At 36.4% G+C, this 27,189-nt stretch overlaps 1 protein-coding gene across 1 annotated transcript; it reads right to left on the bottom strand.

Annotated features, from left to right (window-relative positions):
• Positions 1-4,924: 4,924 nt before the first annotated feature.
• Positions 4,925-18,493, bottom strand: LOC145977992 (phospholipase A2-like). The gene is made up of 5 exons (XM_083110351.1): positions 18,388-18,493; positions 17,021-17,179; positions 14,807-14,966; positions 8,673-8,831; positions 4,925-5,087 (listed from the first exon to the last, which is right to left on the bottom strand). Exons 2-5 carry the CDS (start codon positions 17,175-17,177, stop codon positions 4,997-4,999), a joined length of 567 nt encoding a protein of 188 aa, XP_082966477.1. The 5' UTR covers positions 17,178-17,179; positions 18,388-18,493; the 3' UTR covers positions 4,925-4,996.
• Between the last annotated feature and the right edge of the window lie 8,696 nt (positions 18,494-27,189).

The raw sequence follows: 27,189 nt of genomic DNA, 5'->3' as shown, positions 1-27,189 counted from the left end.
GGGCAAGAGAGAAAGAGGAGAGGAGAAGGAAGAAAAATGAAGGGAAAAGAGCGTGATATTAAAAGTCCAACCACATTCTATATTGAAGTAATTGTGTTTAGCCTTTTAGGTGAAAGTAAAGTTGGAAAGTGAAAGTCACCTGCTAGAAAGTTCCAAACAAACTTTCTAAATAGTCTGGAGGGAGTAATGTTTGTGTATATATAATGCCCTGTTTTTGTATCTTGTTACTTTTGTACTTGATACAGAGTCTGAAGAAGACCTTGCTAGAAGGTTGAAACGTTACGTTTAGTTTATGTTTTTAATAAAATAAATTACTGCCTTGGTCAGCATATTTAGTTTTTCATAAATCATGGAAACAAGGCTTAAATGTGTTATAATTGAAATTATGGATAATTCAGTGTACTGAACTTCCATACATATCAGTTAGTGGTGAAACAATAGCGCCACAGGAAGTAACGTTGGGTAGTTTGAACTTCTTAATTCGCTACCTCGGTTTCTTACGTGAAATACGAGGGAAAAAATTGGATTTTCTATTAATCTTGTTAGCGGTCTCATATACGCAGATCTTATCAAAGTGCAGCTTTTCCGGGAGTTGATAATATAAACAGGGTATCCGTTACGATGTCAAGGACACAGAGCGTAACAAACCTGACTTTCCTCTAACAATCTGCTGATATCTCCCGCCTAAATGGGTTGCATGACCAGAAGCTGAGATTGTCATTTACTCCAGTTGCGATTTTGGAACAACAATTCGACGTCCAGAATATATTTCTTTCATAGAATACAAAAGGTTTCATTGACATCTTTCTGGCTACCAAATTGCTCCCTGATTAGAATTATGCACTTTTCTCTTGTGTTCCAGTAGGGGAGTTGCTTGGCTTCTTCCAAAAAATGGAAAATATCGTGTTGTCTGCCAGCACATCCCCCCACATTACATCACTTCGAGCACTGGCGATCAGTGTAAAAAGTTCGAAAAACAAAACAACTAAGTTCAAACAGGGCAGGAGACGACAGGCCCACCAAAGATATTTGATAATTATTTTTCAAGAAATAAGTCAAACATTTATGAAAATAAATTTAAAAAATTGTCATCTATATTAGCATAACAGTTTAATTAACACAGAATACCCAAATTATTATGTAGAATAAACTTAATAGCAATAATTTTTATGTAATTAATGAACAAAAAGTGTTTACCTGTGTAACATGCTGTTAAATTCCTGATTTTTCCTTACTTGTGAACATTCAGTTCGCCCTGACCCAAGATTCTAGTTCCTCTTCTGCAGAGAGTGTTCCAGAGATATACAAACCACGCAGATCTCACTCTTCCGCAGTAGAAAGGCACCGATTCGGCGACGAAGAAAAGAAAAGCAACTCCTAGTCCAATCAGCAACATGAAGAATATTGCTCTGGCATCAAGCAATGTGATGGGTGCAAGTTCATCGTCGACAGTCTGTGCCTCTTCATGTCGATAAAAATCATCAAGCCACCTTCGGATGAGGCCGGACTCGTTCAGACTGTCAAGAATAGCATTAAAATTCTCAGAGTAAGGGAAGTTTTTGGAGACAGTGAAGGATGCCATTAACAGTCCTATTCTCTCGCTGGCAATATGCGTAAGAGGGGAACCATCGCTAGACTTGTATGAGGAGCTTAAATGTGTTGCCAATCCGCAATGTAAGAATGATACTGCGTTCCTTTCACTCGCAACACGATTGTGTATTTTCCTTAAACTTCCCATTACTTTAGCATTGGTAGCCAAAGACTTCAACTTGGAATCTTGAAATACTTTCAACTGATTGAACCAAATTCCCCGTGTCACTACAGGCAAACCTGACTTTAATATGTCGTCTACTGAGCCTAGATCCTCAAAATAGGCTGCAGAGATTATATACTTGAGCAAAGAACCTTCGTACAAGGTACGAATGATCAGAGAGTAAAATACGACAAGTTGGAATATAGTTTTCAAGTGCGCGCTCCTTGGTACTCTGTAAATGAAACCCACCACCATAAGAGATAGGACATGGAAAAAGGATGTGGTCAGACTGGCAATATCTTTCTTCTGAATATCAAAGTTTCTAGACAAATGTGCACATATCCAGATAAACATCATAGTCATTGACACTGCGATCCACAGGCTAAACCGAAATGGAAGGAATAAGCACATCCATTTGGGAATGAGGGTAGCTTTCGGAACCAAGAAGCAGAAATGACTATACTGAACTATCGAGAGGAAATCAAAGTTTCGAAATAATTTAGAGTTCAAAATAGCAACCCCTGAGTAAAAATCTGGAAATGAAACTACAATATTCTTAACGCCACCAGCTGATGTTACATTACGGACTTTGAAGTAAGGAATTCTTCCATCAGACATTGGCCATTTCGAGGGAGTGAAATTCATGTGTTCCACTAAAGTTGCTAATAAAATTCGAAAGTCTGACTTGTTCAATGTGACAGGACCTAAAGTTTAAGGTGGGATCCGAACCACTGTGCCATAGGTTATCGAACCCAGAACCCCTTTGTAACTGGACAAGAATCAATTTTATATTAACTTAGAAATAAGAGAGAGGTGTATTCAATTAGTGATTTTCCTGTTTTGTCACTAGAAAATTTTAACAAAAATTAATCTTATATATTATACTAGTTTAATAATGCACTACTTTAGGTAGGTGTTTCTAGGCTCTCGACTCTAGAAGTGAACTGGAATTACAAAACCCAAAATGTTCCGAAATAAGGAGAGGGGAGGTTGGGGGTGTTCAACCCTTCTTCCAGAAATACTATTGAAATACTAACAATAAATCTTGAAAAGTGACTTTCTTTGTTCATTTCATTTAATGCATCAATATTTTAATCACAAAGCTTTCCATTTCTGATTTATAGATGAAGTAGAAGCGTTATGTAAACATCTAATCACACTGCGTTGTTGAATTTGAAATTTTGGGTGTGTCAGCACTTAAAGGCTATTTTACTTGGTCCAGCCCTTTACCTTACCTAAATTAACTGTCACGTCGTTAACAAAAATATTAAAACATTCTGACTTCGGTTAAAAGCTGAGGCTGCAAAGGGCACTCAGCACACATAAGGACAAACACAGACGCCAGAGCCTCGTTTGTCTGCAAAATGCAGTCCACGGTGTACTATGTGGAAGTGAGGTTGACAATTGGGTGTCCTACACCCCACACTGTGTTGTGTGTGTAAGAAATTACTGATTTTTTCCTGGACACATCCATGGCAAAATCTAATGCAGATCAAATGAAATCTTAAAGAAAACACCTGAAAAATGGCTTGCGCCAGTAGAGTTCATTGCATCATGTACAGGGGGCTCATGCTGTCGAATCCTGAGTACATGGATATGTATTTGGACCATCCCTATTATTTCACCCATCATCGTCCTCATGACCACGATAAATCAAGAGAAGTAGAGGAGGAGTGTAAATTATTAAAACAGAAATGGGAAAAAGAGACAAAACAGTTAAAATTAAAGTTTTAACGTATTTACACGTTAATTGTTTTTTGGAAAATGAAGTTTTTACCTCGACTTGTCCGAAATTCACCACTTGTCCTCTTGTTATCTTATTAGCAATGTTGAGAAGGAGAACGAATCCATGAAAATTCTTTTAACAACACACATTTATAAATAGCCACTCTGTGTTTCAAGAAAGAAAAAAAATATCAAATGCTTTTTTCTTTACTGAAATGTATATTACAATAATATACTATGAATACAATTTTCAAAATTAGGTTTCAATCTAATTTAACTTGACTTGACGCACTATTCTTGATTGGAAGGGAAATACCAGAATGATATTTTATATTGCATATGCAATTTTAGGATCAATTCCAAATAAATTTATGTAAGAAGCAATCACAAATTGTGTTTCGCACCATTTGTTTACACCTTCATTCTGGTAAAGTAATATGGCCAATATATTGTGCCCATTATAGCAAAAAATTGATGCATTTAATATTTTCAGTCAGAGAATGATAAGAAATTGGAAATTGTAAGAAATGTCTTGTAAAGAACTGCGCTATAATGTTAGGTATTGAAATCTTTTTATCTAAATGAGTTTTCGAAACACTTTAGCCTACTACATTAGTACATGTCATGCGTACTATTTTCTTACAGCAGGCGTATTACGTATTACACGAAACATTGTAAAAGTTTGTGATAATATTTGGAATTTTATAGTTGTACAGGGTTATTACAAATGATCTTCCCGATTTCGAACACATGTAAATCATGTTTAATGAAACTCAGTTACAGAAATAAGTTTATATCAATGTAAAGAGTAACTCATAAAGTTTTATTCCATTCAAGTGTTCAATGTGAGCCCTTTTGGTAACTCGATATATATCTAGCCTGTAGTCGAGTTCCTGAACACGCTGTAGCATATCACGATCGATATCTTCCTGTGGGGGTTTGTTAAAAATAGATTCTACCACTCACCATTTCCAAATACCGTGCAGGTGAGATGATCGGCACCGCGCTCCGGCTTCCTTTAACGCTCCGGTTTGTTTCCAGGTACCCAAATATTATAGGCTCATCGAACCCCAAACATACTTTATGCAGGTACATTATCGGAAAAATTCCCATTAAGATAATCTAACACGAATCAAACCAATCTAATGAACTAAGTATCATTGTACTTAGTTCGCTTTAGAACGGCTCTCGTGGCAAAACTACGCGTTATATTAATTTAATAAATATGTACTTTAATACGTAGACCTCTTGTCCTTCAAATGATATAAACTTTACGCTGATAATATCACGATAACAATATCAACACCAGAAAACAAAAATAACCCTTTACAGAAACTTCCATTCAAAACAATATATTTTCCGTTATGTTGCGCGTCGTGGAGACTTTTTTCCTAAAATAACCTTATTACTTCCATAAGTAAAAAATAGTTTATTTTATTACCGATATGTTCTCTGTGAATTACAAGTGCTTATGTACATTAATATACTTATGTTTTGAGATCCAAATAGTTTTGAACTTTAATCGAAGTATGGATTATCAAACCATTGATACTCCATGGGTTTTGTCTTGTCATATTTGTACTTGGTACATCTCTTCCCATATATACTCCTGTTGGGAAAAAAGATAAATTCTGTGAGTTTAAAATGTATCTTTTCTAGTGCTTTGATCTGAAACCTACGTAAACTGTCAATAGGGTTCCAGGAGAGCCCACGCAAAACTATAATAATCATAATCATTTTGTGTGAGATTTATTGACTCTTTTAATATCACTGACTAACTAACTAACTTTCTAGCTTTCTTAAATTCGAAGTTTTATGGTTGCACCAACACATGCCTTCCATCTGTCCCTATCCAGGGCAAGATCAATCCAATCTTTTCCATCTTTACCGATTTCCATTAGGTCCAATTTCTGGACATGAATACAAATTATGCAGTTCTAAATACCACCTCATCTTTTTCATCTGCATCTGCTAACAACTGAGTCAGATAGTATCACTGATCATGGAAAACAACAATAAGGATACTGTAGACGTCTGGTACCATTAATATTAAGGTCCACAAAGTAATAGTGTGAGACTCTTGTATTAACATCCTTGTTTAAGTACACTGGGCACTGCGTAAATGGCGTTTATGTCAGGACACAATCTGCTATTTTCGGAAAGTATTGGTGTGCTGTGTGCACCTGCTGAAGCACTTTGGCTATGTATAGTCGCGACATGGATTCGTTGAAACATGCCCAGCAAGTAGCTATTCAATTTTTGGTGGTAGAATGTATTAGAGGAGCCAAAACGTATCGTCGTATGAAGGATGTGTATGGTAATGAGGTTATGTTGTTGCACGACAACGCATATCCCCATATGGTGGGAATATTCCAAGGTTTGTTGCAGCTCTTTCATTATGGTCCTAGAGCATCCACACCCCCATAGCCCCAACTTGTTGCCCTGCGACTACCATAGCGTTATACCACTAAAGAAAATCTCTAAAGGGTCCCCTGTACGTTAACGAGACTGAGGTCCTTGACGCCGTTGAATTGTTTCTTCAGTCAACGATGGAAGTTCTTCACTCAGTATATCCACAGTCTAGCGACGCACTGGGACACTTGATTGAATCGAAAAGGCGACTATTTGTAGCGGACATGTAGCCCGTGTATCACTATTACTACCTGTATGTTTATATATTGCAAGCAATAAACCATCTGGAAAAAAATGTCTCATTTTCATTTGGTTGAATATTCTATTTAGGCAACCCTTTTTGATAAGATCTTTTTTAGTCGATTAAATTAAATATGCAGGGCCTCCCCGATGGCGCAGTGGTATCGTCGTCGCCTTGTAATCAAGGGGTCCCGGGTTCGATACCCGGTGGAGGCACTTAGTGGCTCGGATCCCACTTATAACTGTAGGTCCAGTCCCGATTAGCCTTACTGTTCATAAGGGGATGCGGGAACTAGTTCCTTTTAGAAAGGGAATGCGGGAACTAGTAACTTAGGAAGGAGATGCGGGAACTAGTTTGTTTTGAAAAGGCCATTCGGAGATCAGTTCCTTTTGGAAAGACCAGGCGGGAACTAATTCCTTTTGGAAAGGGGATGCGCGAACTAGTTTTAGAAAGAGGATGCGGGAACTAGTTTATTTTAGAAAGGGGATGCGGGAACCAGTTTATTTTAGAAAGGAGATGCGTGAACTAGTTGCTTTTAGAAAGGGGGTATGGGAACTATTTGCTTTTAGAAATGGGACACGGGAACTAGTTGCTTTTAGAAAGGGAATGCGGTAATTAGTTTCATTTAGAAATGGGCTGTTGGAACTAGTTTCTTTTGGAAAGAGGGTTCTGGAACTGGTTTCTCTTAGAAAGGGAATATCGTAACTACAGGGTGGGTCAAAAGTCGCAATACACCTAAATAAAAGAAGCCACTGTGGGGATAGGTGTCAGTGAGTGTTGGATATGCGTGTTGGGGGTGGGGGAAAACTTTATGATGAGGTTGATCTTGACGGCCGCCATCTTGAAGTCCGCCATCTTGGATTCAACTTCATTTTTTTTAAATGGGAAGGGGGTCGTGTGACACAAAATTTTAGGCTAGAATTTTGTCAGGAATTAAATGGTGTTGTCCATTTTGACGTATCTTTATTCGTGTAGGAGTTACAAAGGTTTTCTCTTCGTTGCAGGTTGACAGGACAACATGAAACTAAGCGACGCTGAACGGGTTGAGATCATCCTAATATCAGGGGAAAGAAGTTCTCGCACCATTGCAGCCAATTTCAACGCTCGCCATACAGACCGACATCCAATTTCCCACGCCACAGTTGCATCACTGCTGTCCCGGTTCACTGCCACAGGGAGTGTGAAAGATACGCCACGGTCTGGGAGGCCACGTTCATCAACAGATGAGGCGACAACCATCGCCGTGTTAGGTAGCTTCGCCCTCAGTCCCACAAGGAGTGTGCGTAGCATATCTCATGTGACTGGTGTTGGCAGATGCTCCATACGCCGGATCTTGAAGACACATCATTTTCATCCATTCAAGCTGCAGTTATTACACCACCTTTCTGTAGACGATCCTGATCGCCGGCTTCAGTTTGCGGAATGGGCAACAGCACAGCTTGCAGATAACCCACAGTTCGCCCAGAATGTGCTCTTTACGGACGAAGCTAACTTTTACGTTAACGGGGAGGTTAACACGCAGAACCTGCGTTATTGGTCATACAGTAACCCACATTGGACTGATCCATCCAAGATGGTTGGACATACCAAAGTCATGGTGTGGTGCGGGATCTGGGGAACACGGGTCATTGGTCCTGTGTTCATCCACAACAATTTGAATGCCGACAGTTACAAAGAGATGTTGGAGGAGCTGGTGTTCCCATCCGTAGCGACGGAGGATGGTGACTTCCCCTTATGGTTTCAGCACGACGGGGCACCACCTCACTACGGCCTGCAGGTACGTGGATTACTCAACGAACAGTTTCCACAGCGCTGGATTGGCCGTCGAGATCCAGTGGAGTGGCCTGCAAGATCCCCCGATCTCACTCCCCTGGACTTTTACCTATGGGGCCACCTCAAAGCCATGGTGTATGCGGTCAAAATCAATGATCTTCGCCACCTGGAACAGCGGATCATTGATGCATGTGCGGCTATTACACCAGATGTCCTGTTACGTGTGCATACGGAATGACAGAAGAGAATGGAAATGACTGTCCAGCATGAAGGAGGCCACATCGAACACATCATTTAAAGTGTGCCACTTTTCAAAACTTGAAAAAAGAAACCTTTGTAACTCCTACACGAATAAAGATACGTCAAAATGGACAACACCATTTAATTCCTGACAAAATTCTAGCCTAAAATTATGTGTCAGACGACCCCCTTCCCATTTAAAAAAATGAAGTTGAATCCAAGATGGCGGACTTCAAGATGGCGGCCGTCAAGATCAACCTCATCATAAAGTTTTCCCCCACCCCCAACACGCATATCCAACACTCACTGACACCTATCCCCACAGTGGCTTCTTTTATTTAGGTGTATTGCGACTTTTGACCCACCCTGTAGTTCCTTTTAGAAAGAGGATACGGGAACTTGTTGGTTTTAGAAGGGAAAGACCCACCCAACGCAGAGAATATTTCAACCACAAGAAACCTTGCTTCTTGTGAAAACAAATATCCCAATCAACAGAACAAACATTGAAATAAAGAATGTCTTACTTACAACCAGTCTTCAACACACTCTGCTGGATAATATTTACTGAAGCATCTCGAAGGCATGATGTCGAAGTATATTATACCAATGGCTTTTGAAGTGTACGCTGAGTTTGAATGGTCTGCTTTTAGGCACTTATAGAACTCATAGTCGCACGGACAGCTGAGCCTGTAAATGAAATGTTGCGTAATGAGGAAGGGTACTATTATAGTACGGGGGTGACACCTATAAATCATATATTTCGCACTTTTATACATTGCTAACGTACTATTTTGGAATGCGGAACATTTCCTAAGGTGAAATAATGCATTACTAACTAAGATAATACCTATTTCTTACATTTACGAGTACTTACTGTTACTTGTTATTTCGACTCTGTAACATATTATGACGGGCGATAGCGTACTGGTTCAGGGCACGTTGTGCGAGTGTTTTGTCGATTTATGCAGTGTTGCAACCTAGTTCACCGAAAAATACCTACTTTCATGCCCGGATTTGAAATTATGCTAATACCTCGCAAACCATTGACGTTAGCCTCACAAACCATTGACGTTAGCTCCACAAACCATTGACGTTAGCCCCAAAAACCATTGACGTTAGCCCCAAAAACCATTGACGTTAGCCCCAAAAATCCATTCACGTTAGCCCCAAAAACCATTTTCCGTAAGATTAGGTTAGGTTAAGTTAGGTTAGGCAAGCATAGTTAAAAAAAAGGAGAAATACTCTGACACGTCATGTTCTAGTGAAAACACGCTAGTTTGAAACACTGACTACGGGGTTTACGTCATCTAACACACGGAACATTGTGCTCTCGTGCAGAAAGCAAATGGCGGCAGCAGGAACAGCGTGTCGGACAGAGATTTTCGCAGAAAACAACATGTATTTGCATTAAAATGGATCAAACCTACATTCACGAACTTCCACAACGCTACAGAAAATGATTTCCGTAAGTACTTTCTCCTGTAAATTTGAAGAAATCCGTCACCCCTATACTATAGTGTTACCTGAGGAAGTAAGTTATGTACAGAATCGTTGAGTGAGTGCAAAGCAAATTGCGAGACATGGCAATGGACATTTCCACTCAATTTTTTTTACAACAATTTTAAAAACTACACCCTGGAAAAATGACCCCTGCAAGTTCTCGCGCTTCTCTGTGTCCAGTTTAAGGCAGAAACGAGACTTCCAAAGTTGCGAGGCTAGCGTTGCGCTGAAAACACGCCGCCGCCATGTTAATACGTCACGCCTTAGAGAGAGCTCGTTTGTCGTCTGCTTCGAGCATCCAGTTCCGGATGGGTAGCCCACGGTGAGCGAACACGTGCAGCAGTTTTACAAATCTGTACCGATTTAAATAATGGAAGAAGGAGCGATAGGAGATAGGAAAGCTATGCTTTGTAATGATCATTCTTCTATGAAATATCAGTGCTGCTCACGTGCAAGATAAATGAAATGGTTCAGCTGCGTGTGTGTTCTCAGGCTATGCGAAAAATATTGCTTATAAAATTGGTTGATGACCAGACACTCAAAAATATTTTTTAAACTTATATTTATCGAAATTTACCGTGACCTATGTAGTGCAAAATAAGAATTTTCACATTCTTCACTTTATTTATAAAGCCTATTTTACTTTCTTTTCCATAAAGCAATTTCAGTTTGTGTTCCATTTCTGTTGCGCAAATTATGATCAAATATTTTTGTGCAGATAAGAGAAAATACACTGAGAAGATTTCGTTAGATGCACAGTACATATCTATACTTAGTTTATGTATAATTATTACAAGGAAATAATATGTATAACCAAGGGCGTATTTAAGGGAGATTCAACGGATCCACCCCACTCTTTTTTTGGTTCAATAAAATTGCCAGAGTTACCTGTTCTATCCGCTTGTTCATAAAAATTTCTTCGGACTTATTTCATTCTCTTAAACTAGAGACGAATAGGACGGGATACCGATGGGAAGGAAATTTCGTAATTCCACACACCCATGGGCGTCCGGAAGGGGGGCCGTGGCCCCCCCTGGAAAACGAAAGTCAACAAAAAATTACATATTTCACACATATAATTTAATTTCAGCCACAATAATGTGTTAATTATTTCACGAACATGATAAATACGAATTTAAGGAATGTTTTTTGAGGGATGAACACTATTATTGGGGAAAATATGCCATGTTGCCCCCCTCCCTGGAAAAAATCCTGCGGACGTCCATGCACACACCAGATGGGACTGCAGACCAATGTCTGCAATTTCCTGATAGTTTCGTAATTTCTGCGATTAGAAACTGAATTGAGACTGTCAAATCAGTATTTTTTTCCCCCTCGAGTCATCTTAAAGATATTTGGTTTTTAAAAACGCAGTGACACAAGATGAACAGAAAAGTATCAATACTAGCGTGACTTCGTGACTACATACACACAACTTTGTCGGGTCCAGCACCCCTTGCTCCCCAACAAGCTTCCAGCCAGCTGTGTCCTGGATTTTCACTTACGAAATAAAGCAACCCTAATCATACCAAAAGTTGATCCATCCCCCCTACTCCGTGAACTATATATAGGCCCATGTGTATAACAATATCCCATACTGAAATGGTACGATATATTTTGAATTTTGTACTGCGAAAAAAGTCGCCTCATCTCGTTACCCCGAAACGCATTAACTGGTTGGTTCACAACTTCACCACTAAGGATCCTATCGAGACGAGACATGGCAGCCTTGGTCTCGTTCTCGTTTAGAGTTGTAAATGTCTGTTTTGTGTTTATTTGTAAATGTCTCATTGACAGTCTCGTCTCAATTTATAAACATCCGTCTCGGTTTGGGAGGGCAATTCTCGTTCTCGTCTCAAGTCTAGAAAAATATAGAATTAACAACGTATGCAAAGATTTATCATTATAAATACAAAAAAAAAAAAACTTTCTTAATATATATATATATTTTTTTTACTCCTGGTTTCGACGGTACGAGCCCTCGAAAACTGAATATTATCCTGCTTTTAAATGCAAACCATGTTCCAGGTTTGACTCTCGACCTGGGCATGACTGTTTCCTTGTGAGTGACATTTCATTGAAATGGAAATGTTACATGGGAGGATGTTTGCTCGAGACTTTGGGGACAGCTAAGGGGATGCTTCTATTGTTAATGTTAGTGTTGCTCACGAGACGAGACATTATCCGTCTTGTCTCATAAAAGGAGATGGGACAAGTGAATGTTTTCGAAATGAGATGGGACAGAAGAAAAAGTTCGTCTCGTATCGTGGCAGGTTGGGTGATACTTAGATTGTGCAGTTGGTGGTAGTGTGTGTGTGTGGTGGGGGTGAACTCCTGCACCCCGACTTCGAATACTGCTTGTAGTCATTCATCTTCATTGTAGCGATTAGCCAAAAGTGGGAAGAAATATGATGTTAGAGAAGATACATACTAAATTAACCATGCGTTCTCATCGTTGCGGTTAAACTAAGTGAACGGAAAAGCGACGTAAAAGTAGGCTAAATACAAAATTTTGCAATAGATATATATTAACTGAAGAAAACTGTCATTTACTGCAGGAAATTAAAAAAAAACACCGTACCTTTTTATACCGTATCACCTCTTATATTGCATAAATTGGCGTGTAAACCAGTGTTCTAAAAGTATTATCTTAAAATTTGCGAAGAAAATATTATGACGAAAATAATTGTAATTCCAGAAAAGGCATTCCTATAACATTAAGTTCTTGCCAGTCAGAACCAATCTATCTATTCGCAATGAACGAGGCTGTTCACGTGTTCAGCCATTGACTGTTACAAGGTTTGCTTTGTCACCCTAATAAAAATAATAATAATAAATTTTCTTTATTCAGCGGGCGAGGTTCAGCCAAGGGCTGCTCTGCCACCTAACCCTTGTCAATATGATAATACATATGAGATGATATAAACTTATGGAGCAGTAAGCTAAACGAATAATAATAATAATAAAAATAAGAAATAAAAAATGATGAAAGAAAAAATACATAGGAATTAGTTGGATACAAAAAAAGAGTGTAACTAGAAATACAAAAGACAATAGTAATAATAATACAATAATACAATTCCTTATAGTGAGTGACTTGATACATTCAGTATGTGCCCCGACTCTGCCATTGTTCCATTAACAGCAGATCTTTTATTTTACCTTTGAAATATAATGGGTTATTTACACTAGCGATATTTGCAGGCAATGCATTCCATACTTTGGGAGCCGAAAAGGAGAAAGAGGATTTGTAGGCCGTGGTAGAGTGATGGGGTAAATCGAAGTTGTTCCGCTTACGGGTAACATACTGATGGATTTCCCTACGGGAATGCATCTTCTCAAACAGGTACTGCGGTTTACCTTCTGTCAGTATGCGGCGTATAAAACAGAGATAGTGCAACTTCCTTCTGTTTGCCATGGTAAGAACCTGATTATTATTTAAGAATGGAAGAATATGATCGGATCTTTTGGCTTGAAAAATGTATCGGAAGCACGCATTTTGCACCATTTTTATTTTTTTACTGAGCTTTTGCGAGAGTTGCGGGCCGTAAACATTATCACAATAGTCGAACAATGGGTAGATTAACGCTTGGATGAGTCTTAGTTTGCATTCCGCAGGGAGGAAGTCACGGAAACGATTCAGATTCCTAAGTGTTCCATAAGCTTTCTTACATTGCGTCTTTACATGTTCTGTCCAATCAAAAATTTCGTCAAAAATCAGACCAAGATTTTTAGCAGTGTTATTCCTGACAATGGACAAATTGTTTATTTTGAGCTCGATCTTAATATTTTTAATTAACGACCTTGAATAACTAGAACCAATGATCATGAAAGTGGATTTTTCTGGATTTATTTTAAGACCGTTAGATACACACCAGTTACTGACGATGTTCAAGTCAGAATTTAGTGACTGAAGCTTATGTTCCAACGAAGCGTAATGATCTGAGAAATATAACTGGGTATCGTCTGCGTAAAAATGTGGAGTGAAGAATCTTATGACTTGCTGCAAATCTGCAGTGTAAAGGGTGAAGAGGAGGGGGCCTAATATCGATCCTTGCGGCACGCCTGCTTTCAGCGTGGGGAAACCCTCTACCGAGTGGCTGAATTATAGTAAATACTGCTATACTGCTAGGGCATAATTCATCTCCAAGAAATGGAGCACAGATTTTTGCACTGGAAGTTGCAAGATACTTGTTTTTACACAATAACAAGTGAATTTGCCATCGCTTCCGAGGCTCATGCTACGTTGACGGGGCGAGCAGAAGCTCTGCCTGCACGCATTTCTATGTGATGACGTCAGGGGAACTCGTGTCTGTGGAGAGGACGTTTTCAAATCCGTGACGTAGGAGGTGAATTTCAGCGGTGTTTGAAGGCGTGTTTCTCGAGAACCAAAACAAATATCGCCGAGATATTTTGCACATCTCATGTTTGTGTCATTATCTGTAAAATGAATGGATTTAAAACGTTTTTCATGTCAAAGTGGAAATGTCCATTACACGCGAATTGGATTTTGATTTGATTTGCTTTATTTTACTTCTCTTTTTGTGCCACTTTTGGCTAATTTGCAAGGATGAGTGATGATATGATGAAATTGATGACAACCCGGGATCCCTGGCGTCGTAGCGCGATGTGTTAACCACTCTGCCACAGGGGCCGGCACGCGAATTTGAGGATGGCACTTTTTTTAGGGCTCAGGTGATACCACTTTGAACCGATACAGATGCCGATACTCTTACTGATGTCCACGGATACCGATATCTGAGTTTTTTTTTCTTCAAAATATTGATCAGTATTGATGAGTAAATGTTCTGCAATTATATGCGTCGATTTACAAATAAATTTGCTTTAGAACATTCAAGAATTACTTCAGAATATTAAAATAGATATTATGTATTCACAAAATATAGTTTCTCGTGCAAATTGGTGCAGAATAAAAAAAGGTTGAATTTTGCATAATTTCCAGGATAATTAGATTCCGCGGAAGTGTCGCACGGTATTTTTTAGAAGTATCGGCTGGTATCGGTAGATGAATTCCAACCGATGCATAGGCATCGGTATCGACTCTTTTTACTTTGTAACTCAATAATGACAAAATTGCCACTTACCCACGAGCCCTTCAAATAGGAAAGGAGCCATCTGCCAGGAATCGCTTGTGACCTTACCTTGTAAAGTGATAAGTGTTTTCCAGACCGTGCTTTGTTTCCCCGCCACTTATATAGTCCGGACACTTGTCGTGCGCTTTGCAGCATTTATCCGTTTCCAGTGCGCTGCCATAATCGAACTCACTGGAGGAGTCGTTCCCAGGACCACACCACTTTGTACCTGCGGAGGTGAAGCCACTCAGAAACAATCAGTGTAGTCTCATACATGTTGTTATGTAGCTTTGTGCTTACCGTGATGTTAGTCGAAACTGTAGACCCAGTCCCAGTTTGCTTCTCTGAAATAGAACTATTGCTCTTTAACTACCGTTCTAACGAGGCTCTGGTGTCTGGACATAAAGGCCAGCATATCTTGTCCCGTTTGTGATTGTCCTTACAACCGTTTCATCTTATCACTGTTCACCTTCACTTTCGCGATTAGCCAAAAATTGGAAGAAAAATGAAGTAAAATAAAACAAATCAATCAGTCAATTTAATTACCATGCAGAAACGAATTATTTTTAAATAGTTAGTAGTTAATTCATATGAATAATTTAAGAAATTCCTTAATGATCCTTATCTGTTTCCATATCTGGTTATTTCATATAGGTACTTTGTTTTTTTAGAATATAATGTATCACATAAAGTAACGTAGAACTAATTTATATTTGCAGGAGTAAAACTACAATGTATTCGTCATAACAGATGCAAAAACAAACCTGTATGCTTAGGTCTGTCTAACCTTACTGCAAACCATAAATGATTTTACAACTTCAAAAGAGATTTGTTGCTTTTCATTATAATAATAATAATAACAGGTCTAATAATAATAATAATAATAATAATCATAGGTGTGAGCCACTCTGCACATGTTTAAGGATATGAAACACACATAGCACCCCTCAAAGTAAGCTCTGCACCCCATCAGCAACCTTAAATTGCAGATGCTGGCGCCACCTGCATAAAAGCACCACCCGATTAAAAGAGAAAGGAAATTGCTGAAGATAGTTGAGAAAGCAAACCAATGAAATTCATAAGTAAAGTTAATAAAGATAACTTCAAGAAGCAAAAAATCTAGAAATTTTATGAGAACTGTTCATAAAGAAATAAAATTTAGATAACTCATCGAGAATTGTGATTAAGAAGTTCTAGGAAGAAAATTGTGGAAATCGTTAAGAAATCAATAAGAAATTTAAAAGAAAAAAAGTGAAGATACGTGATGCAGAATTTTAAAAGAAAACTGATGAAGAACGTTCAAAAAGATAAAGAAAATTGAGAGAGAAATTTGATAAGAAAAGTTTGTTGAGAAATCTATTAAATCGAGCTGAGAATTCATGATGATAAGAATTTTTTTAAATGGGCAAATTTTTGTCTCCAGCCTGCAAATTATTAAATTCAGTATTGGAACACTTCTAATGGATTACCCACATTTAAAATTTCAATTACGTCACATTTATCGAAGATTAATTAATATTATGTATAACCATATGCAAGGTGTACGAGTGTTAAAAAAAGAGAAATGTTTAGTTAGTTTGCCACCAGATGGCTTTGATTTGGAAAAAGAGGCGTGGCTATAAAATACCGGAGGTTGGAGGAAAGCAAGCCTCGTGTGGGAACTTCACTTCCCACTGATTAGCTGAGGTTAAAGCACGTTAAGTAGAGCTATCTTTGAGTGTTGAAAGGGGTCATATCGGAATGGAACAAAGTAAAGGGAGTAGTTGTTTTGTAGTGGTTTATTATTTTAAGTTTTTATGTAAATAGTATATTTAGTTGGGATTTTTAGTTAAAGCACAGCTATCTTTGTTCTATTCAGAGATATGTCTTTTGGGGGAAAAATTAATATTAAAATGAAAATCCTTTTGGTTAAAGAAAGTGTAAGGAAGTCTTAGTAATGTAAAGATTTAATTGTTTATTTATTATTTATTGTATTTAGATTGGTTGTTTATATTGTTATAATCATCATTTATGTAGTCTCAAGCCCTTCAGGCATTATGTTGTTAAATAAACCTCTATACTATCAAGCCTTTTATGTATAATTCCTCTAAACCTACAATTTTACGGCTTAAGCCTTCCACTGCCATATCTTTATATTCCTGCTAGGTTAATGTACCGACTTCAGTTGCAAGCCTTGTGTCCTAATGGACAATATTTCTTAGTGAATAATTGTAAAAGACGTGCAATAAGCTGGTCCTATATGGCCAAAAAACATGATGAAAATGCATAAGATTTATGACTTACCAGGGAAAATTATGCACCTTGAATTGCGATTTGCATTCATATTTTTTGGTGTAAAGGGCGGTTGTTTCCTTGCATAATTCGATCGCTGTGACAATGGACGAAACGCTCCACAGCAAATAAAATACAGCAATCCTGGTAGTAAAAATGCCAGCTGCATTACTGGAAGAAGATTACACAAGTTTTGAGAGATACCAATCATTTTAGATATATTCTTAATTTGTATTACATATTTAGTATTTAACTACACACTGTACAGCACAAAAGGCTTATTACTTTAATTGTTCTTAAATCAAATGTAGGATAATTATAAAAATGGAAAATCATTGTCCATTTTCTGCTTATGTAGGCTAATAGTTTTCATTTGGATATCAACAGATAATATCTATGATACTGTGAAGACCTAAGTCATTGGGACAAGAGGATATTTGCCACCTGAGGCCCATTAACATTTTTGGACACTTTGAATTTGATATCAGTCTTAAGAGGAGAAAATGTTTTTTTTTCAAAATATAGTTACAAAAATGCACAAAACTTGCATTATTAACAGTTGTTTTTGATTCAAAGAAGTACAATCTCTAGGACAGAGAGAGGTGTTTCATTCTATTTTCTTGTTTGTAATGGGAAAATTTTTAAATTTTATGCTGACGATTCAAGACCAGTAATATAGATAGGCCTATGTATTAGATAAATATTTACCACTAGAAATTTTAATTAGATTGTGTGGATTCTTCTGGCTGAGCCAGTACGCCCCTGCCAAAGCTCACCATTTATTCAAGGTGATGAATTCTTGATTTTTTACGAGTGCAGTCTTTACATAACAATGGTTTCATAATAATATTATCATCAATGTGGTCCCAAAAGTAATGTAGCAAATATTTCACAATAATAGTAATATATATATACAAAGAGTGTTATCTTAATGGTGCCCACGAATCACAGAGACGTATAGAGGACATCAAGCCAAACAACTTTTCTCAGTAACATTTTTCTCGTTGGTGCCTCGTTTTGGCGCTACAGTCGTTAAAAAAAAGCCCGTTTTGCCGCCCAACACAACATTTGATCGCATCTGTGACGTCATTACATATACCCCCTGTATATCTCTAGATGAGTATTATTAGGAAGTATCGAGTAAAGAAACTAATGTTCATACATTTTACGATAATATTCTTTGAAAAATATTGAAAACCACCTGGATTTTTTTGGTATGGTCTGACCCACCCATTAGAAACACTACTGAATACCATTATTTTGCAGTTCCAGTTATTTGTCTAGCTTTAATGTTGTTTTAGTAAGAGTACAAATCAAGCACTACAAAGTTCATAATTATAAACAAATCACAATAATGTACAAATGGGAAAACGTTTTACCTTACTATATTCTCCTGCCTGATAATATATCCATAAGAAACCCGCCTGTTGCTTCTAATACAGCTGTTTCCTGGGAATAAAGTTGTAACAATAGTTTCTTTGTTTTCAGTCAAGGAATTATTCTCTAATACATTATTATTTTCTTCAGAGTTGGAAGTATTTAAAAACGCGAAAGATTTATTTATCGGACCGAATCGAGCAATTTTGTATTTCAATGAAAATGTTATCAACGTATTGTTTACGTAAATGTTCTCTAGACAATGAAATATTCTTTGTTTAATAGGAATACCGCAATTCAAAAAAATGTATATAAATTTTTATTTCTTAACATGTATTTGCACATTTGTTTTTCACTAAAGAGCTTATTGTTGAATATTATAAGAGTACTAGGAATGCAAAATGCATTTTGAAGAAAAATAATATTGAGAATACTAGAAAGTTTGTTTCTCGCAAAAGCACTATGATGTTACATACATTACATGTTACATGTCTTCGTACATTCAGTGCCAAAAATAATACCAGCTGGTTGATGATCCTATATTAATGATTTGGTTGGTTGATTTGGTGTTTTAAGTCCCCTTTATGCACAGTAAGGCTAATCGGAACTGGACCTACAGTTTAAAGTGGGATCCGAATCACTATGTGCTTTCTGTATGAATGAAAAATGCACATTTAAGTAACAATAATTTACAAGAAACAAGGTAATACGAAACAGCAAAAATAAATATGGGGAATAATAATGAAAATAATAATAAAATCTTGATATAGTAAGAAAAATCACTTATTACTTCTCTCCAAAAAATAAAATAACTTCCAGTATAATCTTCCCTAGAAAATTGTAGATTCATTTTTACGGTAAGGTAAATAAGTATTCTGTTCCAATTTGAAGTTGTGCTTGGTAATTTTTCACAAGTTGGCTTAGATGGTATTTTGCTATCAACTTTTCATAGAAAAATTGGAACCTGCTATTGCTTATCTGGCTTTTCACTTGAGAAAACATGTAATTTCGAAAGTAAGGGTTCGTCCACGTTATCGCACATTTCACTCTAACAACGATATATTGCATTGATAGTTTGGGAATTAACACATTTTTTTATTATTACTTGTAGTATACAATAAAGACGCAACAAAAATGTTCATTTCGGTTGTTTTTCTTTGTTAGTTGGTTCTTCACAAGTTCTCTTACTTTTGAAATGGCAATGACAAAACACATAACTATATTCTATTATTTGAGGAACAACAATTTCCTGCTGAGAGTGATTTTGCAGTTGTACATTACACTGAATAAATCGTCCATACAGTACGCGAAGGATGAGCAGATGATGATCAGCTGGGTTTCCATAATATAGAACTTACGTTGCAAGAATTAAAAGAGCACAATTTAACTTTTTTAAGATATTATTTAACTTTAAATAATCCGATACAAATTCATTTGCAACTTCTTAAAACAAGACATTTTCATTCAATCGAAATCAACAACTTCAAAAATATTGACATTGATACCAGCCCTGGCCCATATCCATGGTAACGGTTGAAGTTTTTGCGTGCGATGACGTGTAACCGGCCAAGTGAATGCATCACTTCAATGTGAAGTCACGTGAAATGACAAAACGACAGTGTTGCAGTATGCAGATATTAAACACCAGAACGAGAACAATGTCTAGATGAGGATGTGTTACTACAGGCTGTGGAAAAGGAGACACGACAGCCACTAACGCCGTCAAACGGTTTGGCGAAAACTTTACGTCACATACCATGAAGAACTAATAGGATCTGAGCTGATTATGTCTTTTGCGATTAGTCCACTCAGAATTAGTTCACTTCATCAAATGATTTACTAAATCTCATCAATTTACATTGTCGAGTTCGTTATTTGTGTTATTTTTGGTTTAGGTTCAACATCTCCGAAGAGAAAATTATGCTCATTTCTTTGTTTTCCTTGTCCCTGTACATCCAGGGTCAAGGAAGTCAGTAATAAGGTGTGTTATATACAGTGTACACCTATAGACTGAATTGTATCTTCTCCAAATATGATGTATAAAGAAACAAACTGCCGGATAATTAAGTGAGGTGAGTGTACAGTTTTATATTACTATTATAGTGGAACCACAAGCAAAGAAACCTGCGCAGACTCGCGACTCCTGTGCACCGTACTCCAGTGCGGAGGGGAGGGGGAGAGTGGAGCAGCTCTCTTATAGCCCGAGTTGAACGGAAGTGGAGGAAGGTGCACGGGGACTTTTCGACGAAGGTTCTTTTTCTTGTGGTCGCTCTTATAAGCAAGGGGAACTGTGATTGGTCATTCATCTATTTTATCACTTCTTCATCATCTCAATTGACTTAAATGGCCGGAAGAGCAAAGTAAAGATATCAAATATAAAGGCAAACACGTACAGTTTAATAAATAACCAAAATAGAATGAAAAATTAGCAGTTTGTATTTTTATTGCTTTATGTGAATATGTAGAGAAAAACTAGAGAGAATTGTACACCATTGGCAAAAGAAATGGTAGGCGAATTGCCCATCACCATTTTCCCCAATCTGGTGATCACAAATTGAAATAAGCAGAGAACAACATCTGCTTTCCATTATTTAAAACAACACAGGTTGTTTGTAGTGGTTTATTATTTTAAGTTTTTATGTAAATAGTATATTTAATTGGGATTTTTAGTTAAAGCACAGCTATCTTTGTTCTATTCAGAGATATGTCTTTTGGGGGAAAAATTAATATTAAAATGAAATTACTATAATATCCTTTTGGTTAAAGAAAGTGTAAGGAAGTCTTAGTAATGTAAAGATTTAATTGTTTATTTATTATTTATTGTATTTAGATTGGTTGTTTATATTGTTATAATCATCATTTATGTAGTCTCAAGCCCTTCAGGCATTATGTTGTTAAATAAACCTCTATACTATCAAGCCTTTTATGTATAATTCCTCTAAACCTACAATTTTACGGCTTAAGCCTTCCACTGCCATATCTTTATATTCCTGCTAGGTTAATGTACCGACTTCAGTTGCAAGCCTTGTGTCCTAATGGACAATATTTCTTAGTGAATAATTGTAAAAGACGTGCAATAAGCTGGTCCTATATGGCCAAAAAACATGATGAAAATGCATAAGATTTATGACTTACCAGGGAAAATTATGCACCTTGAATTGCGATTTGCATTCATATTTTTTGGTGTAAAGGGCGGTTGTTTCCTTGCATAATTCGATCGCTGTGACAATGGACGAAACGCTCCACAGCAAATAAAATACAGCAATCCTGGTAGTAAAAATGCCAGCTGCATTACTGGAAGAAGATTACACAAGTTTTGAGAGATACCAATCATTTTAGATATATTCTTAATTTGTATTACATATATAGTATTTAACTACACACTGCACAGCACAAAAGGCTTATTACTTTAATTGTTCTTAAATCAAATGTAGGATAATTATAAAAATGGAAAATCATTGTCCATTTTGTGCTTATGTAGGCTAATAGTTTTCATTTGGATATCAACAGATAATATCTATGATACTGTGAAGACCTAAGTCATTGGGACAAGAGGATATTTTCCACCTGAGGCCCATTAACATTTTTGGACACTTTGAATTTGATATCAGTCTTAAGAGGAGAAAATGTTTTTTTTTTTCAAAATATAGTTACAAAAATGCACAAAACTTGCATTATTAACAGTTGTTTTTGATTCAAAGAAGTACAATCTCTAGGACAGAGAGAGGTGTTTCATTCTATTTTCTTGTTTGTAATGGGAAAATTTTTAAATTTTATGCTAACGATTCAAGACCAGTAATATAGATAGGCCTATGTATTAGATAAATATTTACCACTAGAAATTTTAATTAGATTGTGTGGATTCTTCTGGCTGAGCCGGTACGCCCCTGCCAAAGCTCACCATTTATTCAAGGTGATGAATTCTTGATTTTTTACGAGTGCAGTCTTTACATAACAATGGTTTCATAATAATATTATCATCAATGTGGTCCCAAAAGTAATGTAGCAAATATTTCACAATAATAGTAATATATATATACAAAGAGTGTTATCTTAATGGTGCCCACGAATCACAGAGACGTATAGAGGACATCAAGCCAAACAACTTTTCTCAGTAACATTTTTCTCGTTGGTGCCTCGTTTTGGCGCTACAGTCGTTAAAAAAAAGCCCGTTTTGCCGCCCAACACAACATTTGATCGCATCTGTGACGTCATTACATATACCCCCTGTATATCTCTAGATGAGTATTATTAGGAAGTATCGAGTAAAGAAACTAATGTTCATACATTTTACGATAATATTCTTTGAAAAATATTGAAAACCACCTGGATTTTTTTGGTATGGTCTGACCCACCCATTAGAAACACTACTGAATACCATTATTTTGCAGTTCCAGTTATTTGTCTAGCTTTAATGTTGTTTTAGTAAGAGTACAAATCAAGCACTACAAAGTTCATAATTATAAACAAATCACAATAATGTACAAATGGGAAAACGTTTTACCTTACTATATTCTCCTGCCTGATAATATATCCATAAGAAACCCGCCTGTTGCTTCTAATACAGCTGTTTCCTGGGAATAAAGTTGTAACAATAGTTTCTTTGTTTTCAGTCAAGGAATTATTCTCTAATACATTATTATTTTCTTCAGAGTTGGAAGTATTTAAAAACGCGAAAGATTTATTTATCGGACCGAATCGAGCAATTTTGTATTTCAATGAAAATGTTATCAACGTATTGTTTACGTAAATGTTCTCTAGACAATGAAATATTCTTTGTTTAATAGGAATACCGCAATTCAAAAAAATGTATATAAATTTTTATTTCTTAACATGTATTTGCACATTTGTTTTTCACTAAAGAGCTTATTGTTGAATATTATAAGAGTACTAGGAATGCAAAATGCATTTTGAAGAAAAATAATATTGAGAATACTAGAAAGTTTGTTTCTCGCAAAAGCACTATGATGTTACATACATTACATATTACATGTCTTCGTACATTCAGTGCCAAAAATAATACCAGCTGGTTGATGATCCTATATTAATGATTTGGTTGGTTGATTTGGTGTTTTAAGTCCCCTTTATGCACAGTAAGGCTAATCGGAACTGGACCTACAGTTTAAAGTGGGATCCGAATCACTATGTGCTTTCTGTATGAATGAAAAATGCACATTTAAGTAACAATAATTTACAAGAAACAAGGTAATACGAAACAGCAAAAATAAATATGGGGAATAATAATGAAAATAATAATAAAATCTTGATATAGTAAGAAAAATCACTTATTACTTCTCTCCAAAAAATAAAATAACTTCCAGTATAATCTTCCCTAGAAAATTGTAGATTCATTTTTACGGTAAGGTAAATAAGTATTCTGTTCCAATTTGAAGTTGTGCTTGGTAATTTTTCACAAGTTGGCTTAGATGGTATTTTGCTATCAACTTTTCATAGAAAAATTGGAACCTGCTATTGCTTATCTGGCTTTTCACTTGAGAAAACATGTAATTTCGAAAGTAAGGGTTCGTCCACGTTATCGCACATTTCACTCTAACAACGATATATTGCATTGATAGATTGGGAATTAACACATTTTTTTATTATTACTTGTAGTATACAATAAAGACGCAACAAAAATGTTCATTTCGGTTGTTTTTCTTTGTTAGTTGGTTCTTCACAAGTTCTCTTACTTTTGAAATGGCAATGACAAAACACATAACTATATTCTATTATTTGAGGAACAACAATTTCCTGCTGAGAGTGATTTTGCAGTTGTAAATTACACTGAATAAATCGTCCATACAGTACGCGAAGGATGAGCAGATGATTACGCAATTCGAAAATTAAACTTCAAGTCCTCAGCGCTCAGCTGGGTTTCCATAATATAGAACTTACGTTGCAAGAATTAAAAGAGCACAATTTAACTTTTTTAAGATATTATTTAACTTTAAATAATCCGATACAAATTCATTTGCAACTTCTTAACACAAGACATTTTCATTCAATCGAAATCAACAACTTCAAAAATATTGACATTGATACCAGCCCTGGCCCATATCCATGGTAACGGTTGAAGTTTTTGCGTGCGATTCACTTCAATGTGAAGTCACGTGAAATGACAAAACGACAGTGTTGCAGTATGCAGATATTAAACACCAGAACGAGAACAATGTCTAGATGAGGATGTGTTACTACAGGCTGTGGAAAAGGAGACACGATAGCCACTAACGCCGTCAAACGGTTGGGCGAAAACTTTACGTCACATACCATGAAGAACTAATAGGATCTGAGCTGATTATGTCTTTTGCGATTAGTCCACTCAGAATTAGTTCACTTCATCAAATGATTTACTAAATCTCATCAATTTACATTGTCGAGTTCGTTATTTGTGTTATTTTTGGTTTAGGTTCAACATCTCCGAAGAGAAAATTATGCTCATTTCTTTGTTTTCCTTGTCCCTGTACATCCAGGGTCAAGGAAGTCAGTAATAAGGTGTGTTATATATAGTGTACACCTATAGACTGAATTGTATCTTCTCCAAATATGATGTATAAAGAAACAAACTGCCGGATAATTAAGTGAGGTGAGTGTACAGTTTTATATTACTATTATAGTGGAACCACAAGCAAAGAAACCTGCGCAGACTCGCGACTCCTGTGCACCGTACTCCAGTGCGGAGGGGAGGGGGAGAGTGGAGCAGCTCTCTTATAGCCCGAGTTGAACGGAAGTGGAGGAAGGTGCACGGGGACTTTTCGACGAAGGTTCTTTTTCTTGTGGTTGCTCTTATAAGCAAGGGGAACTGTGATTGGTCATTCATCTATTTTATCACTTCTTCATCATCTCAATTGACTTAAATGGCCGGAAGAGCAAAGTAAAGATATCAAATATAAAGGCAAACACGTACAGTTTAATAAATAACCAAAATAGAATGAAAAATTTGCAGTTTGTATTTTAATTGCTTTATGTGAATATGTAGAGAAAAACTAGAGAGAATTGTACACCATTACCAAAAGAAATGGTAGGCGAATTGCCCATCACCATTTTCCCCAATCTGGTGATCACAAATTGAAATAAGCAGAGAACAACATCTGCTTTCCATTATTTAAAACAACACAGGATGTAGAAAAAAAATGAAAATAGCGATGGACAATTTGCCTACTATTATCTATCTCTTCAAGAATAAAAATACATCTAAATTTAGAACCATACTAAGGAGCTTGCTAATGTAACATTTGTTATATAGAAGATTATTTGTGTCACATTTTCTATTAATGGGCATTAACTTTAAAACTTTTTCTTATAACAAAATACACTACATCACTTCTTAACTTTTTTAAAGTATTATTGTTTTACTAATTTAATAGATATAACTAGACTATAGGTTAATTTCCTTGTATTCAAATTTAGACATTAATATTATTGACATATCATAGTGAAACTTATACTTGTATGATCAAGTGAATGGAAATCAATGAATTAATCTTTGTAGTTGGCTGTACGCCTTTAATTTTGTTTTAAATTAATGTTTCAAGAAAACTATATTTCTGCCCTGAAGGAAAAAGTATTGACGGATTGAAAGCATTTCAATCAAAATTTATGTGTCTTTACTCTTTACAATTCGTTTAACTCCATTACATGCCCGGCCATGAGTAATTATCCTTAGGAGCGCACAATTTATCCACCTTTCTCCACGCTATCTATTGTCACGATTAATACTACTGTTCATTTTCATTAATTTCTACATAATTCCCACATAGGTATGAGGATGAGTTTAAATAAATATACCTTGTATCATCTTAAACTTAACTTCTGACATGCAAATGAATAATACTATCATTGCTTCAAATGTTCAAGTTATGTGTTCAAGTTATGAAATATCAAATATATTGCTTATTTGCACGGCATAAATATATGATTAGAGGATAAAAATGTGAATATATTTTGCATTTTATAACAATTAACGGTTTGTCAGAAATAAGTGGAATGCAAGTATCATCATTTGTTAAAATATAAACATGCACAAACATGTTGTGCACTGAGGAAAAAATACAAGTGCATAGCTTAGTGTAAATATAGCGTACATAAATGCTCATTTGAACTTTTCTTTTCTGGTATGCACAGCATATTATGTTCAACGTACTTGGAAGATGTATCTTGTGCTGAGCTAAAATAAATAATAATAACAAGTGGTGTGCGGTATCTCAAAAGGTCGGTACCGGGATCGGCAAGAAAAATTCCGTCCCGATCCCGACTTCAGCAAATGACTTCCCTACTTTTCTGGATCCCGAGCAGTCGGGAAATACCGAATGGTCATTTTAAAACGATATCAATTCTTGACGTTTTCTACATTGCAAGTGTCTAGAACTTATGGGAAATTGTTAGTTTTCATTCCATATATGCAAAGACAATCACTTAAGGTGAAAATGACGTGTAGAATTTGAGATTTCCAGAGTCTCGGGAAATTTCGGAAAATTCCCGACTAGTCGAGAAATTGCGAATATTTCCCGTCCCGAATGTCGGAATTTTTTAAAAAAATACCGTTCCGATCAATAATATTCTGTCCCGCATAACAATAAGTAGCCATCGATATTTATTTTCAATTTGTCTGAAGCCACAAAATGTAAATGGGTGGAAATGCTCATTTGTGTACTCGATTTCGTGTGTTCAGTTTCTGGCATGGTTTCCTATCTGCATAGTGCAACACTAGCGCATAGATTTGGAATTCATTTCATGGATAAATTCACCTCTTACCGTCGTTTCGTCATCACGAGTAAACAACGGATTGGCCCAACCTATACTTCTAA

The sequence above is a fragment of the Lepisma saccharinum genome, chromosome 24 (genome assembly GCF_977018435.1).
Source record: "Lepisma saccharinum chromosome 24, izLepSacc3.1, whole genome shotgun sequence".
Taxonomy (NCBI): domain Eukaryota; kingdom Metazoa; phylum Arthropoda; class Insecta; order Zygentoma; family Lepismatidae; genus Lepisma; species Lepisma saccharinum.
Note: the sequence above shows the minus strand (reverse complement) of the source record. Positions and strands in the feature narration are given on the sequence as shown.

Bases quoted from the DNA above. Each gene is read 5' to 3' on its own strand.
- LOC145977992 (XM_083110351.1), bottom strand. From the start codon at position 17,177: ATGCAGCTGGCATTTTTACTACCAGGATTGCTGTATTTTATTTGCTGT. The intron at 14,967-17,020 runs GTAAGTCATAAA...TCACCTCCGCAG, and splicing joins AAGGTGCATAATTTTCCCTG to GTACAAAGTGGTGTGGTCCT. The intron at 8,832-14,806 runs GTAAGGTCACAA...TTTCATTTACAG, and splicing joins AACACTTATCACTTTACAAG to GCTCAGCTGTCCGTGCGACT.